At 46.4% G+C, this 18219-nt stretch overlaps 2 protein-coding genes across 3 annotated transcripts in view; both read left to right on the top strand.

Annotated features, from left to right (window-relative positions):
- The window catches only part of LOC147619778 (mitogen-activated protein kinase 4b-like), a 132025-nt gene that overhangs the window by 24975 nt on the left and 88831 nt on the right, over positions 1-18219 (top strand). The gene's annotated exons all lie outside the window — the stretch shown is intronic.
- Positions 7097-10590, top strand: LOC147619779 (uncharacterized). Its single transcript, XM_086825615.1, has one exon. The coding sequence runs from the start codon at positions 7959-7961 to the stop codon at positions 10128-10130; it is 2172 nt and encodes a 723-aa protein (XP_086681741.1). The 5' UTR covers positions 7097-7958; the 3' UTR covers positions 10131-10590.

Here is an 18219-nt window from a genome sequence, read left to right on the forward strand (position 1 = left end):
AACAATGGGGCCTTCTCTTTAAACCTGCGTTTAGTGAGTTTAGCAATTCTTTAAAACAGCATACGTGAAAACTGTAAATAGATGTAGTAGAGTCGACACCAGATGGGGTCCTGAATTACCCACTGAAGGCCCCCCACCAACCCCCCCCCTCCCCCCCCGGGCCCGGGGCCTTGCAAGCAGGAGTATTTGCTTTATTTCTTCTTCTGGAGAACTGTAAACAAGCTGAACTGTGTCCACAAGACTAAGCAGACAAATTGACTGACCGACTACCAAATGCAAGGAGAAAGCGACCAAATGCTGGGCAGAACTGTGGATAGGCTTTAGGCGTGTGTGAAGCTATCTTCAAGAGTAAAACGTTGGCCCGAGGACTGAGGGGAGGTGTGCTGCAAACTCTTGAAGAGACTGAGCTTCTATGCCTTGGGCTGAGAGCACAAGTAGGCTGAAAGTATGCACAGGCGTTGGCCTAAGCATACATGCTTGAGTGCTGATGTTGATCTCTGAATTTTCTGACTGAATGAATGATGGTTTTTGGACTGAACTGGCTCTTGCCTTTTTATATGATCTATAGGTGCTGGTCGGCTGCCTGAAGAGGCTGTCAGCCTGCAAATAATGCTCACAACTGGCTGATGTTGCCATTAAAATAGGTGCTGGTCGGCTGCCTGAAGAGGCTGTCGGCCTGCAAATAATGCTCACGACTGGCTGATGCTGGTCGGCTGGTGCAACTGAACCCGACTAGCATCTAATGTTGAGTTGGCTGCTGTAGTATGGTCGGGCGGCTGCCACTCTTGGCCGACTGGTGCCCAAGACCTCACTTGGTCTGGCCGACTGCTCCAAAGCCTCCCAATGGCTGGTCGGCTGAGCCTACAGAATGGTCGGCTGAGCCTACAGAATGGCTAAGGGGTTTAGTTACCCCTTGCAAGGCTAGCCACCTCTTGGGGCTGCCTTGGGGCTTCTCCCTTCTAAATGATATGCAACTACATGCTCCTAGTGCAATCTACTGCTATGGCTGACCTCTACATGCTCTTGAAAGATGAATGTTTGCTGAATTCTCCACAGTGGGTTCAGAGGACTGACCTGACACTCTCAAAGGCTAGGAGACTGACCTATGTAGCTCGTGCCCGACAAAGGGGGCATGGCATACGACAAATAAACCCTAAAAGGTACTACTTCTGGACATATATCTTGCACTGTTGATGAGCCAGTTTGTCACCGTGTACCACAGTGCATGGGTGCACGTGACATTCCTTTGGCCTAATCCTCTCCAAAGTGAATTGGTGGCCACCATTGATTCAAACAAGAGTAGAACCCTCAATCCCTCAAGCCCTCAAGCCAAAGGAGAGCTTACAAGCTCCATGTAAATTGAATTAAATTCAAATGCTACGCCTTTGATGAAAAGGACACCCCTTCTCTTCTTTACATTCCAACCTTTCTTAATTCTAGAAAGATTAACTAAGTGATTAATTAAACTCTTCTTATTGTTTACTCTCTTAAATTTAGAAAATTGTGACTGGTGCCCAAGACCTCACTTGGTCTGGCCGACTACTCCAAAGCCTCCCAATGGCTGGTCGGGTGAGCCTACAGAATGGTTAAGGGGTTTAGCTACCCCTTGCAAGGCTAGCCACCTCTTGGGGCTGCCTTGGGGTGGGCCTTAGGGCTGGCCCCCTTCTAAATGATATGCAACTACATGCTCCTAATGCAATCTACTGCTATGGCTGACCTCTACATGCTCTTGAAAGATGAATGTTTGCTGAATTCTCCAAAGTGGGTTAAGAGGACTGACCGGACAGACTGACCTACGTAGCTCGTGCCTGACATGTCCCGGACTGGGCTTAAAAAGGGGTCACGACATACAGAAAATAAACCCTAAAAGGTTCTACTTCTGTACATAAATCTTGCACTGTTGATGAGCTAGTTTGTCACCGTGTACCGCAGTGCATGGGTGCACGTGACACTATATGCTGTTGTTGGTCTGTTTTTAATGCCCAAGACTGATGAAAATAAGCATTTAATGCTGCACCTAGTTCACACGTGTTATGTGGTTCTCCTATTTCTAGCCGACTGCTGGTAGGTGATGCCCATGTTGGCCGACTGCAGTTATGTGATGCCCATGCTGGCGGACTGAGATTTAGGGGCTGCCCATGATGCTTGGCACCACATGCTAGGCATCACATGCCTCATGGTTGCCCCATGGGCTGGCCCATGCACTTAGGTTTACATGCTTTAATATGCTTTGTGTTATGTAACAAATGGATTGACTTATATGCCTATCCATAGGTGACTTATATGCTTGTTCTTCAAGTGGGTTAAGGGATTGACCTTGACACCTAAGGCTAGGAGATTGACCTATGTAGCTCATGCCAGACATGTCTTGGATTGAAGCTCACAATGGGCCCATGACATATGACAAATATTCCTAAAAAAGGATACTAATGATGTAAAATGTTTTGAATGTTGAGCCGATGTGTCACATGGCACCGTAGTGCAGGGTGCATGTGACATTTGACCTATTAATAACTCCTGGCTAGCACTTCGCCTATAGAGAAACACTTTGTGAAGCCCAATGTTGAGGAAAGCAGATGATTATGATGATTTGGCTACCCACTATATATGTGTACCAATGCTAGTGGTCGGTACTATTATCGGCCAGATCCACGATGTGCCACGTGCCATTGTTGCCACATCATCATTGCCACGTGGCACCTACGCTTGCCCATGTGCTTGTACATGCTATCCTCTCTGTACCTCAGCTGAGGTGTGTTACACATGTAGGAAATTTCAAAAGCATCACACATCAACTCGTGAGTATTGAGGCACGTGTTGATTATGATGATGCAATTACCATTCTCCTCAAAAGCATAACAAGGGTATTCAAAAACATTGTGACGGCATTGAAAAACTAACCAAATCCTACTCTTGAGAGAATTGAGAGCTCCTTTATGAAAAAAGACAAGTGTCTTAAAGATAGTTCCGCTTAGAACTGAAAGTAAGCGTTTTTTACAAAAGCATGCAAAAGACAAAAGGAAAGTGTCGCTATCGTGGGAAAGTGGAACATTTTGTAAAAGACCGCAGGAAAAAGAAAAATGACACTAATCATGATGTTAGTGTAATACAAGTAGACATAATAAAGATGTCTTTTCATGATGGAGAATGCGAGCATTTTGTTCTAGAGGTGTCGAGCATGGCTCCACTCTCTCGCTTCCACCTAGGGAGTGAGGATTTTCTCCAGTTGGATGATGAAGGTGGCCAAGGTCATGGACCACATGCAATAGGGTCATTCGTTTGAGTTATGAACTCAAATGTAGACCCTAGCATGCAGTGTGCACCGAGGTTAGAAAAGCGTATCACCAAGGGGAAGTGATGGAATTGTGGTAACAGAGGGGGAGCATAATTTGTTGGTTGTATAATTCATTGGTTCTAAGGTTGTTTGTAATTTTTAATTCAACAACTTCAAGACATGCTCTACATTGTGTTCATGTTGGTCAATGGTACCTGAAAACACAAGTATGTCATCCAAAAATATGAACACACACTTTCGTATTAAGTGCTTGAATACCCGAATCATCATTCGGTTAAATGTGGTTGGGGCATTGGTTAATCCAAAGGGCATGACCACAAACTCGTAGTGAACCTGCTGAGTACAGAAAGCCGTTTTGGGGATGTCCTCCTCCATGATTTGTACCTGGTGGTACCACTCACTTTTAAGGTTAATCTTTGACAAAACCTGAGCTCCAAGATATAGTCAATGCATGGCATTAGGGATTGCAGAAGTATTGGACATTGTCACCATGGTGTCTAAATGTAGATGATTGCACATTGCGCGCCTTTCCAATTTTCTCTTCGCATGAAGTTGGAAATTAGGGATTCTGGGCTCACATCTGATTACGACTGGGGTCTTCGATTCCTTGTGATGAAGAAAGTATGATTTTCCCACTCAACGATGGGTTGAAATTTGTGAAACCATTGTATGCTCAAGATTATGCCTGCTCCACTAAAGGAGTGAAAGAAATTTGGGTACAAATTGTGCTTTGTATGACCAATTTGGTGCCATCGTCCTCGTACTTAATGCTAGTACTCATGCTAGTGCCAAAACCTTCTACCATCCTATGTATCGACGTCCAAGTGAAACAGGCACGACGAGCGGCCTGTTGTGTGATCACATCCTCTGCGTTGCCGATTTCAAACATCATGACAACACACTGACCATTGATGTTGTCACATGCACCGTGCACTGAGGTGCTGTGTGTGACACACTGGCTCATCAACAGTGCTATACTTATACATATGTTTAGTACCTTTTTAGAAAGATTTGTCATATGCTGGGACCCCATTGTGAGCCCTAGTCCAGGACATGTTAGGCAGGAGCTACGTAGGTCAGTCTCCCAGCCTTAGATGTTAGGGTGAGTCCCTTAACCCACTTGGAGAACAAAGCATGTAGGTCACCCTAGGCTAGGTCTGTCACATAGAAGCATATGGTAGGCATGTAGGGCATTGGCTTAGGCTTGCCTTAGGCCCAGCTAAGGCCTGTTTTTCTATGGAACATCAAAAAAGGGCTAGATATGGGCCCTTGAATGCTGTGCCCAGTCGGCCAGCAGTGATTGGTTCCCAGTTGGCCAGCACAGGCTAGTACAGCCACACATGGGAAAGGATTTTCAACATTTATGAGCATTGCCTTAGGGCTAGCTAAGGCTTCTTTTCCCATGGAACATAAAAAAAGGCTAGATATGGGTTTGAGTATCCAGTCGGCCAGCCCTTGAATGCTGTGCCCAGTTGGCCAGCAGTGATTGGTTCCCTGTCGGCCAGCATATGATGGTACAGCCACATGTGGGAAAGGATTTTCAACTTTTATGAGCACTTTAACAGGATCTCGATAAGTCGATCCACGCATCAATCAAAGGCAATATTCAGCAGGTTGTGGGCTGGAATAAACTGGCCGACAGCCATTTATGTCCACCGCCAGGAGCTTGGAGTCATATAAAAGCATCCCCTCAGCCCATTGCATAATCATAAAATCAGTATTCTCTCAGAGAACATAGTGCAGATGTGTGCTTGAAGACTTTGGTCTTTGCAAGCATAACTCACAGCCAGGCACCTAGTGTTCAGTCCAGACTCAAGTTTGCTTCAGCAGTCAGCCTTCAGTAGTGCAACTCCCTTAGGAGATCTGGGTGTGCATAAGGCTATCCGAAGTGGCTTCAAAGTTGGCTTCATATTACTTGATGGAACGTTTAGCAGACGTCTGGTCTACAATGTTCTTGCGTTTGGCAGTCTCCGTCAGTCAAGTCTCAGTAAGTTCTTTGCATTGTAACAGTTCTCCAAAGTAATATAAGCCTTTCAGTGGGTAAATTGGGACCCAATCTAGTGTTGTCTCTGCATCTTCTCTCTCTCTCTCTCTCTCTCTCTCTCTTGTGTATAAAAGATTGCTTCATACTCACTTCATAAAGGTATAAAGGTCTTGTTGTGTGTTACACGATCTAGCCAGTTGCATGTTACATTGGTATCAAAGCTTCTGGTTCTGACCTAGCTACCTAAGTGAGAGCAAAACCGTGAATGGTAAAATTGAGGTCAGGAAAAACCACTCAGCCATTCACCATGTTAAGAGAAGAAGAAAGAAGTTACCAAGAAGGCATCATTGGGAAGAATGTGTCCCCGAAGACACAAGAAAAGAAATGCTTTCGTAGAGCGCAACGATCATCCTTCAAGAGCTAATGGAACAAAACAGGTTACTTAGGCTATAGTTGCAAGAACCAAAGAAAAAAAATAAGAACAGCCTAAAGAGCAACCTAAAGAGCTGATTATGGATCAAGGCTCCCAAAGTTTTCAGCATATGCTTCTTCTCATGGAGCAACAAAGACGGGAACTTGATGAGGCGTGATAGATAGAGGAAACCAAACGTAGTGAGGTTGAAGACCGATGCTAGGCAAAACGCGCGGTGGCAGAATACCAATACAAGCTAGATTGGGAAGCCATGCAACTCCAGCATCAGTAGTTGCTCGCAACCTTTTAGGCCAGTCTTATGGCAACGCTTCCCAAAACGGCACTGGTCCTAGCACCTCATCCGTTCCATCAACCACCGTCATATGACCTCAACCAAACTTTAGTAAGTATGATGGTAATCGTGTTCATTTTGCAGTTACACAATTTATTCATCAATTTGTTGCCTTTTTCCGTGTAGATCCACAAGACAAAGTCCATATGGTGGCTCCACACCTCACGGGAGAAGCTGTTACTTGCTGGCAACATTGGTGAGGTCTACACACAGACCTAACCACAGGCATGACCCATTACTTATGGGAGACTTTTGTGTCGGACCTCAAAGCAAGATTCCTTCCACCCCAGTAGATGACCAATTTGGAGGACGAGTTTTACAAACTCTCCCAAAATGGGTCGTCTGTGTTGACTTATTTCAATAAGGTCATCACCATGGCACAACAGTTGAGGAAGACGGAAGATGAGAAGCTAAACAGGTTCTCATGGGGTTAGATACAAGCAATGTGGACACATCTAAATAAGAAGGTGCAGGACTTGGAGTGGAAACTGGTTCTATGTGAGCCCAATCCGGGACGCGTCAGCCAGGGTTCCACTCTATGCATCCAAGGTCAGGTGTGCATTGTCCTGCACATGAAGCAGTGCCAGTCCATGCTGCGAGTCTCCCTCTGGAATGATGTTAGGTGATTCGAGTATGTGGTCTGCGACCAGGTGCCAGACATCTGTATAGGCATGTAGGTTGCATGTAAAGAAGGGGCTAGCCAATAGGGACTACCCTAGATCAGAGATTAGAGCTTTAGTAGCGGGCAGGGGGCAGCTTAGAGCCACCCCAAGGGGCCAGGAAGGCCCCGTGCTGAGCCCACCAGCCCTAGTTAGGGCTAGGCAGGCTGTCGGCCAGCTCTATTGGGCTTGGCCAGGAAGCCGACATGGCTATAAGCCCTACCCAGCAGGTCGGCCAGGTGTGAGGGGCAGAATGGACAAGAGACACACAATGAGCCGGAACGGCCGATCCCTCCCTCAAATAAAGTATATTGATCTTGGGAGAATCAAGTACATAGTGTCATGGGCATTTCTGACCAGATTCCCATATCAATGCATATGAATACAGTATTGCAAACAAGTGGTTGTCGATGTAGACTTGCAACCCACACTACCATCTCAAGTGCCCATGTTTTCTACCATCTGCTCTCTATTGTTCCACCAACACATGGTAGCAACAATTTGCAAGAGAGCATGTAGGACAAGAGAACACTACACAGGGTATGTGATCTTGTAATCCGGTTCCTCCCTCCGGCTACTTGCTTCCATATTTCAGCACATAGTTGCATTCAAACGCGTTTGATACGCGAAGCAAACGTTTACAAACGTTTGAAAAAAAAAACGTTTGAAAAAAATTTCAAACGTGGACTTTTTTGGGGGTTTTTTTTAACGCTTCGTCGCCCATCGCATCTCTTGCGCCCCCGCCCACCGTCTCTCTCTATTTCGCCCCGCCCATCGTGTCAAGGGAGTCGAGCGTATCTCTCTTGCAAGTTGCGCCCACTCTCTCTCGAGTGACGAATCTGCCCGCCCATCGTGTCTTGAGTCTAGACTCTCTCGAGTCTCTCTCTTGCTCGACTGTGCAGGCACAGCAGGTTGAGGCAGCCCTGCACAGTGCACACAGCCGGGCAGCCCATCTCTCTCTCTTGCGTGATTGTGCAGGCACAGCAGGCTGAGGCAGCCCTGCACAGTGCACACAGCCCATCTCTCTCTCTTGCGTGACTGTGCAGGCACAGCAGGCTGAGTCAGCCCTGCACACAGTGCACACAGCCCATCGATTCTCGAGCAGCAGTCTTTCTCTACTGAAATTTGAAGGCCCAGCACTGCCACTCGCCAGCAAGCAGCAGCAAGCACCTTCCACTGGTGGGACTCAGCAGGTGGGAGTCGGGACTCGGGACGAATATACAGGTAAGTTGGTAACAGGGTTTTAACTTGTGCAAATGGGACGAAAGCGCAAAGCTGAATGGGAGCATGTGTCCATTTTGAAAACAACTGAAAAAGGCCAGACTACATGTAGATGCAAATATTGTGGGCACACTTGGGATGGTGGTCCATCGCGAATAAGGGCACATATTCTTGGTTTATCAGGTCATGGTGTGGGAAAATGTAATGCTGCACCCCAAAATGTAAAAGATGTATGTCGCAGATTGCATGTGGGTGGAGTGCAAGACTCCATGGCAAACATTGATGCATGCGTATCTGATTTGGGAGAGGCTTCTCATGGTAGTGTCGATGTACATGCATCAAATGTTGCAAGTGGTATTGGGCCTTCTAGCTCTCAACAGCACGTGAGCAGAAAGAAGGTGTCAAAGACACAGGGTGCTCTAGCTAAAGCTTGGGATGTACAAGCACGAAAAGAGGCAAACATTGCTCTTCGTCGCTTCTTCTATGCGGAAGATGTTCCTTTTTGGAAAGTTAGAAGCCCATATTTTCTTGACATGGTGAAGGCAATTGGGCAAGTTGGGCCAAGCTATAAGCCTCCCTCATATAACAGCTTGCGTACAAAAGAGCTTGTGGATGAAGTCAAATGCGTTGATCGTGACTTGCTAGACATTAGAGAAAAGTGGAAGAGATATGGATGCAGCATTGTTTGTGATGGATGGTCAGATGCAAGGCGCAGGCCAATTATCAATGTAATGGCTACATCCATATATGGGTCTGTTTTCATAAAAGCAGTTGATACAAGTGGGGAGTTCAAATCTGGCGAGTATATTTTTGGCATCTTGAAAGATGTAATCCTTGATATTGGCCCCGATTATGTAGTGCAGGTGTGTATGGATAATGCCTCAAATTGTTTGCGGGCTGGTGATTTGATCGAGCAAGAGTGGCCTAACATCTTCTTCACTAGATGCACTTGTCATTGTTTGGATCTATTGTTGGAAGATATTGGCAAGCTTCAATGGATTGCTCCTATTTTGGCTCAAGCAAATCTAATTGTGACATTTGTTACACGGAAGCACACAATCTTGGCTTTGTATCGTCAATTTAGTAAAAAGGAATTATTGAAGCCATCGATGATGCGCTTTGCTTACTCTTTTATAATGCTGGTGAATTTATTGGATGACAGATGCTACAATGGGTTGCGTCGTATGGTTGTTAGTGAAGCTTGGACAAGGAAAAAGGTCTCACGTACCGTGAAAGGCTTGGATGTGGCTAACATTATATTGGGTGCAAGCTTTTGGCAGGAGGCTAAAGTGATTGTGAAAATTTGTGCACCTATTTTAAAGATCCTTCGTCTTGCAGATAGAGAAGGCGCCACCATGGGTCTCATGTATGAGATGACAGATCGCATGGTTGAGAAGCTGCAGGTTGTAGGAGGAGTGGATGCAAATAAACTGCAAGACATTAAGAATCTTAGTGTGGATAGGTGGGATATGATGCATTCACCTTTACATGCTGCAGCCTATGTTTTGCATCCTATTTGGAGAGCTAAGAATCCTGGTGGTGACAGAGAGGTGCATGAAGGTTGGATGACTGTCATGGAGAGATATACAAAATATGATGTGGATATGCAAGGTGTTCTATGTGATGAACTTGACACTTATAAGTCCGAAGCAGGTGCATTTGCTCGTGCTGTGGCTAGAGATGAGAAAAGAATGCATCAAGCTGTCAAATGGTGGGAAACATTTGGGGCCCAGACACCCAAATTGCAACAGCTGGCTATAAGGGTGCTCTCACAAGGGACTTGTGCCTCCCCATGTGAGAGAAATTGGAGCACATTCTCTCTTATCCAAACAAAGAGAAGGAACAAGTTGCTTCCAAAAAGAACAGAGCATCTTGTATACATTCACACCAACCTTCGCCTTATCAACAAGATCAAGCAAGGAGGCTACGAAAAGATGGAGGTCACATTGGAAATGATTAACAAGGAGAATGATGATGATAGATTTCTTGCATTGCAAGAGACACAAGAAGAGGAGCAAGAGGATGTTGTAGCCTCATTATCGCATACGGGGGCAAGCAGAAGTGATATCGTTGGCACCAGTTCCCTTGGTGAGCATGATGATGATGATGATGATGATGATGATGATGATGACGATGATGATGATGATGATGAGGAGGAGGAGGAAGAAGGGGAGGATGACTCTATTTCAGAGAATGATCTATCATGATTCATTTAGGTGAAGACTCGCGTAGAGTCTAGTTTGTATGAGTCATGACCATCTCCCCTTCCTTCCTTGTTGTTTAGTTCTGTAGTTGCCAGGGCACTTTTTACCTTCTTTAGGAGGGGTTTTTTCCCCTGGCTTTATCATTTTGTATCAGTTGGCTTTTGTTCTCTAGAGTCTAGACTCTACACTAGTCACTCTAGAGTCTACACTGCAGTTTGAACTTTGCGCAGTGCACAATGCGCATTTCAATTTTCAATTTTCATTTGCTTCAATTCAATTGCTAGTTTTGAGGTGCTTCATGTTATGATGTTTTAATGTTCAAGTAAATATGGATTTGTTTAAAAAATGCTAAAAAATTAGGGTTGCGTTTGATTCAGGTCAAGGGTTTGAATCAAACTCGTATCATACTTTCATACTCGTTCGCGTTTGACGTTTGATTGACGTTTGAAAAAACTATGTTTCAGCATTAAAGCTTACCAATTGCAAGTAGAGTCGATGACAGCGGCAGTCTTCGCGATGGAAGTCCTTGGAGTGAAGAGATCTTCGATTTGTCGCAATTCTTCGCGACAAAAGTCTTCAAGAGGATGAAGGGAACCTTGGGAAAGCTTCCCCTATGGTTCAACTTGAGAAAGGAGGGCTGAAATTAGGGTTTTCAGCAAAAAGACCAGAAATTACAGCAATAAAGGGAGCTGTTTTGCTGAATTTAAGTCATTGGGAGTGTGTAGGAGAGTAATTAGCATCCGGAAACACTCTTGGAAGCTTGAAAATCACCTTAGCAAGCTTGGAAATGGAGTTGGGAAAGGAGAATGTGCAGAAAATGCAGCCCAACAGCCCTCATGAAGGAGGTGCCAATCTCTAGAGAGAGGAAGAGGAGTGCATCCCGCACTTGGATGCCACGTAGACATTTCTGTACAGAAGGTGCAGGACCTGGGATGGTGAACTGGTCCCATGTGAGCCCAGTCCGGGACGAGTCAGCCAGGGATCCATCTCAGATGTCCGAGGTCAGGTGTGCATTGTCCTGCACAGGAGTCTAAGGTCAGGTGTGAACTATCCTGCACATGAAACAGTGCCAGTCCGCGCTGTGAGTCTCCCTCTAGAATGATGTCAGTGATTCTGTGTATCAGGTATGGTACTGGATGCCAGATCACGGAGTAGTTAGTGTTTAGGAGAAGGGGCCAGCCCATAGGGCTACCCCGGATCTTAGTGTGGGCATGGGGATGGTGTGAAACCACCCCCATGAGGGCCAGGAAGGCCCTGGCTGTACGCACCACCAGCCATGGGTAGGCCATGGGAGGGCTGTAGGACAGCCCCAGGGGCAGGCCAGGGGTAGCCGACTGCTTATCCAGCTCTTGGAGAGGTTTAAGGCAAGTATGGGGCAGCCCATACAGGCTGCCCAGCCTCCAAAACAGGGGGCATTCAGTGCCCAGCCTCCTAGGCAGCAGGCGCCTAGTGCCCAGCCCTATTTCCCATGTGCGCAAGTGCCCAGCCAAGCAACAAAGTGATGCGCAGCATTTAATAGTATTTATTGCTGTATTTTCTGGTCGTGGGAGCATTTAATGCTGGCCGACTGCTCATGTTGGGTAGTATAAATAGCATTGCCCACAATCCCATTCATTCATCTCATTATTCACCAAGAGCTCAAGCAAATCAAGGGCTAGACAAGCCAAGGGAGTCGCTAAGCAAAGGGGTGGAGAACTGAAGGTCAAGGGCAGGGATTTCCTAGCCAAGAAAGGTCAAGAATTCTGTATTTTCTTTTCAGATTCACATCATTGTAATAAAGCAAATACACCATTGGTGGTGGGGGCCCTACAGAGGGTAATTGGGACCCAATACCGTGTCCTCTCCATCTCTCCCTCTCTCTCTCTATTTTTTGCACATCTCCTTTCAGTTTGTGCGTTAATTTCTGTCGCGAAAAGAGTGCTGAATTCTGAGTATTGAAGTTACCGATTCTTCTCCAAAGCTTCCGCATGTTACAGTGGTATGAGAGCCTACTTCATGTACAAAGATTCAGCAAAGAAACCAGAATTTTTTCTCGCTCGTGTGGTTGGTTTTTAGACGCCGGTGGACTACCCCTTTCGGAGTGACTCCTGTCCCTCGAAGGACGGTTGGTTTTCAGCCTCCGGAAGCCTCCGGACGTCTCCCACACAGATAGTGGATGGTCAGATTGCGTTCCGGAAAGGAAGTGCATTTTCCTGCTATGACGAGCTTCGACGATGAGAGCGACCAAGAACCATGGGACAAGAGTGCACCAGGCAGCCCAGCTAGGGCACTAGGCTTGAGTGTCACAGACATGTTCCAGCAGATGATGCGAGCAATCGGAGAACAGACAGCCAAGTTGGATGAGCAGAAGGCGTAGATCTTGGCTCTGGAGGAGTGCACCCGCTCTCGAGCGTTGCGTTTTCCATCTCCTCCTCCCTCTCCTTCCATATCCTAGATACCAGATCCTCGACTCAGGAACCCTCTCACAGGGTCACAGCTGCAGCCAAGCTCTTTGCTTGAGTTGCAGATGCGTGCATTGAAGATCCGACAACGAGAAGACGAAGCCATGCGACGCGTGGAACAGGAGCGTTACCTCAAAGCATTGGATGCCAGACTGACACCGGCGGCGCCCTCAAATCATTTTCCCGAGAAAATGAACTTCTATAAGTATAATGGTAAACTCAATCCCACAACTCTCTATTCATGGTTACATCAATTTGAAGCTTACTTTGCCGCAGTTAGGAAAACAGATACTGACAGAGTGATCTTAGCCAGTTGGTACTTGGATGGTGAGGCCATTCCTTGGTGGACTCAGTGGGCTCATGCCCACACCAGATTAGGTATGGCAGCTTATGTGTGGAACGAGTTTGTCCGCGACCTTAAGCAACGGTTTCTACCGCCCCACTACCTTGAGCGACTTGAAGACGAGTTCAGGGGAGCGCGTCAGAACGCGCAACCAGTCCTTCAGTTTGCCAATAAAATTTCAACGTTATGTCTGCAATTAGGCTTATCTGATACGGACAAGAAAGGGCATTTTTTGTATGGCCTGGACACGCAAATCCAATGGGAGGTGCGCATGTTTAGGCCAGCCACCTTTGAGGACGCACTCTCGCTTGCGCAGAGTGCAGAAATGAAACATAATGGCGGCAAGCCTAAGACTTCCCAGCCGGCTTCTCCCAGGGCTCCCGCCTTGGGGAGCAAAGGCCAGAACCAGACTGGGTCTTCCCTAGGATAATGCCCGGGAGCCTCTGGCTCCAAGAACTCGAACAATGCGTCTAAGCTTACTCCAGACCAGAAAGCGGAGGCAGGCAAGACAGGTGGCAAGTTGAGTGCTGAGGAGCTTTCTCAGTACAAGGAGGAGGGTGATGTTTCTTTTGTCATACAAAAGGACATACTTCTCGGGATTGTTCGAAGAAGCCTCCAAAGCCCGCCGCCGCCGCCTCAACAGTATCTGTGGTGAGCTCAGCTCCCACACAGACCCCAGTGGCTACCCCTAGTTCTTCAAACCCTGGTGCTTTAGTTGGAGCAATTATTAGCCGGGAGCTCGAAGATAAGCAGAAGGGTGCCCATGACCAGGAGTATGAGCACAACGAATTGCTCAAGTCCTTTGGCTACATAGGTGGCTAGAGTCGTCGTCTTGTTTGACAGTGGCAGCACGGAGGATGTGGTCACGGAACAAGCCGCTAGGCGTGCCCGTTTCGAGCGGACTTCGGTGGACAAACAGGTTGAGGTTTTAGCACAGGCATGACAACGAGCGTCAAGTATGAAGCTCTAGGTGCTAAGTTAGTGATTTAGGGCATAGAGTTTGTGCGTGACTTTATGGTTGCCCCTCTTGTAGGAGTAGACATAATTTTGGGTATTCAGTGGTTTCACAAGTTTCTTCCTGATGTCAAGTGGGACAAGCACACGTTCCAGATCAATCGGAATGTGTCAAACGCCCCGGTGACCATTAAGTGTGAGCTAGGAATTCCGAACTTTCCGCTAATAAGCCACTTGCAGGCTAAGCGAGCAGTCCGGAAAGACGCACAGTGTGTGATGATTTACATCCAGACAGCCCAGACAGTGGCCAGTGCTTCCGAGAAGTACTTGGTTCTCCACGAAAAGTTTCAGAAGATTTTTCTTCGGGACAGCCTCCCTCCCCAGCTCCCCCCGTCCAGACCGGAGGACCACAAGATTGACTTGCTCCCAAGCTCGGAACCCCTGAGCAAGTTTCCGTATCGCCTTTCCAAGGCAATGGAATCGGAGTTGGACCGCCAACTCCAAGAATTGTTGCAATCTGGCTTCATCCGCCCCAGCGTGTCGCCATTTGCAGCACCGATCTTATTTGTCAAGAAGAAAGATGGGTCTTCGCGTTTGTGTGTGGATTATCGTGCACTCAACAAGCTGACTATCAAGAGCAGATTCCCGATGCCTCGAATTGACTATTCTCGAGAGGCTGAATGGAGCAATGGTGTTCTCAAAACTGGATTTAAAGAGTGGGTACCACCAAGTGCGGATTGTGGAGGGGGACATCCCCAAGACAGCCTTCCGTACAGAACGGGCCCACTATGAATTTGTGGTCATGCCATTTGGCTTGACGAACGTCCCAGCTACATTTAACCGCATGATGATGCGTGTTTTGTGGGATTTGATTGGAAAGTGTGTGTTCATATTTCTGGACGACATATTCATATTTTCATCTACGGTTGAGCAGCATGACGTTGATGTGGAGAAAGTCCTTACGTTGCTGGAAAGCAACGAGCTCTATGTCAATGAAAAGAAGTCGGAATTTTATCTGTTCCAGGTGCATTACTTGGGATATATAATTAGTGTTGAAGGCATTCGACTTGATCCGGCTAAAGTGGCCGAGATTGTCAACTGGGAAGTACCTCAGACAGCCTATGACATCAGATCATTTGTGGGTATATGCCAGGCATATTCCACCCACATCGACAAGTTTTCTGACCTCTCGGCATATCTCACCGATCTGCTAAAGGGAGTGAAAACAAGAAGGCAAAAGATTCGAATGACTCCACGAGCGTTGAACCTCAAGGTGGCTTTATCAGAAGCGCCTTGTTTAGCTCTTGCCTCGTGGGACGACCCATTTGAGGTGATCACCGATGCGAGTAACATCGCTATGGGAGGTGTATTGCAATAGAATGGTCATCTAGTAGCTTACATGTCTCGTAAGTTACTGCCCGTCGAGAAGAACTACTCAGTTTATGATCGTGAACTCCTAGCATTGATACAGGCCTTGAACTACTGGAAACATTTCTTGTATGGCCGTGACTTCGAGGTTCGCACTGACCATCAGGCATTACGCTGGATTCAGACAATGCCAAGTGCACAGTGGAGTGATCGACAACAGCGTTGGAGTCAGATATTCGAGATGTTCGGTGGTATGATTGAGTATCTTCCAAGAAAGGCCAATCCAGTGGCCGACGCTTTGAGCAGGAAGGGAAAAGTGTCTACGATTCAGACCACTAGAATTGATCTTGTTGGTATAGGACTAGAGGACATGAAGCACACGTACGCGGATTCCGCTGAGGAATTCGGTTCACAGTGGGAACAGGCATTGGATGCCACAGGACCATGCCACTTTCTGATACGCGATGGTTGGCTTTTCTACAAAGGCCGACTGTGTGTCATGAAGTAGTTCAGGGCAGCTCTTCTCCATGATGCCCATGACGCCATTACAGGTGGGCATGAATTCGACTCTAGTGTGGCAAGCAGGTGCTTTGTGGAGCAAGCTAGAGTGGACACATGGCTGGATACTCCCTTTGTACAAAGGGGATAAGGTCTGGGCGGTGGACATTGGGTTATGTCCACCTCGGGACATCAGTGTGTGTGAACACTGGGCTGGTCATAATTTATAAGTGAGTTTTGGTCACCCAAAACTTAATGAAGTGTGTACACACACACTTATAAATTAGTGCTAACTCCTAAGGCCAAGTTTATGACCAATACTTACCACATGTCACATGCCACATAACCATGTCAGCAGACAGTTTCACACGCACGGTTCGGCGTCCCCTTACCCGGAACTACACATTGGTCAAGCAAGCATGAAAACAGCATGCAATTTCAATTGCAACCAAGCACATAAAGATGCTATGCAATGCAACATTGGTATGGACAATCCCCGTTCATGAGACTATACCAAAATAGACGTGCTCCAGGCAAGTACACGAGGTACCAGACCCAATGGAACACCAATCCACCAAGCATTTCCGGGCATGTACACGGAGGCACAAGTCCCAAAACGGAAAGCCAAGTCCACAGTATCACATGAGTGGCATGAATCCCCGGCATAAACAACTGCCATGGACACCTGTCCAATGTATATACATGATAAGAAAGCACGGGTGGACCAATTGGGTGGCCAAATGGTGACATCCCCCCTGGCTTCTAAATAGTTGTCCATAACTAAAAAGCATCCAAATATGTCTGAAGCACATGCAGGCAATCTCTGAAGAACTCTTCATCTACCCATTGCGAAGGAGACTCACATGAAAAGCATTGTGTATGTGCCAATGACTAGGCGCCAATCTGAAAGCCACTTCATTGATCTTCTCGATCACTCGAAAAGGCCCATAGTACGTGGTTGCAAGCTTAGGATATGCACCCTCTTTGCTAGGCCTCTTTGCAAGTCTTGCTTTCTCAAATTTCAGCAATACCCAATCATTCTCTTTAAGCTTGGAAAACACCCTAGCAAGTTGGGTATGGCTATGGAGAGCTTGGAAATAGAGAGAAATGGTGGAAAAACAAAGTTTTCAGCCTCCAAAAATCCTCATGAAGAGAAAACACGAATTTTCTCTTAATAAGTAAGTGAATTGGGGTCCAATCAGGTGAAGGGACATGGGGAGATGCCCATTTATGAGTAAAAAAGGGAATATCAGTGAAATGGATCTAGAGTAAAATATGGAATCAAACACATCAAAGCAAGAATCTAACATCCATTAATCATGAGATTAGTGATCCAATGGCTCATCACATGAATATGCAAAAGAGAGAAAATCTATAAGTGCATGTAGCAAGAGAAGATGCACAAATAGCCTAAGTGTGTTCAAACCTCTCACCAAGAGGATGACCATGGAAGGCCATATCTCCATAGATGGAGCCCAAAGGTACAAGATGACCAAAATTAGTAAAAGTGTCAAAAGGCCCTACCAAAGTACCCCAAGCCCTATTTATAGTCACTATCTCCTTTTGCCTATGGTCCCCTATGTACATGTGGAAATCAAGCTCTATGGTTCATGACAAACCATCCCTTCCCAAAGATTTTGTCCTCAAAATCATATAAGATATTTACAATTGAATCGCAATCTCAATGTAAACCCATGGGAAGTAGAGAGGTCTTCAAAATGCGCCTCGAATACATTTGGAATAGGGAAACCAAATGTAGTGAAGCCGGCAAACTCCTTCTCCAAAAATAGTATGTAGGACTGTTATGGCAGCCATGTTGTCGATGAAGCTTCCCTTGAAATTCTTCATGAAACCTCCATAAAAATGAGCTGCAAATGATGCGTAGCCGCACCCAAAAAGGTCCCACATGTGTCATCAAACCAAATGATCTTCCAAGTGTGTTGGAGTAGATTGGTAACCCCAACAATAGATCCAACCAAAGCTGTCCAGAAATTACAGCACATATAAAACCTCATGATATGCCCATTCTTCACATAATAATCATGCCACTTGATCAAGGAATACTTCCATCAAGTAAACCATGGTGCTGAACATACTCCATTGATTGCCAAGTAGCCTCATCTATGGGCAAGCGCTTCCATTTCACAAGGAATTCATCAATGTTCCGGTTCCTCAAAACCTTTGTCCTCTTGTCCACAATCCTCTCCGGCTCATAGATAATCTCTCCCTCTTCATCCATCGGTGGTAACTCTTCAATCTCTTGAGGAAGAGAGCCCACAAACCTCTTAAGGTTGGATACATGAAACACATTATGAATCCTTGTAGAAGGAGGTAGGTCAAGCTTATAAGCCAAATCACCCACTTTCTTGACTACCAAATATGGTCCATAGTATCTATGTGCCAACTTGGAATTGGAAGACCCTTTGTGACGGCTCTTAGGAAGCTTGAGCAACATATAATCACCTTCCTTGAACTCCATTTTGCGTCT

This window comes from Cibotium barometz, chromosome 32, assembly GCF_041138505.1.
Source record: "Cibotium barometz isolate CiBa-2024 chromosome 32, ASM4113850v1, whole genome shotgun sequence".
Lineage (NCBI taxonomy): Eukaryota > Viridiplantae > Streptophyta > Polypodiopsida > Cyatheales > Cibotiaceae > Cibotium > Cibotium barometz.

Coding starts and splice junctions, on each gene's coding strand:
- LOC147619779 (XM_086825615.1), top strand. CDS start 7,959: ATGGGACGAAAGCGCAAAGCTGAATGGGAGCATGTGTCCATTTTGAAA.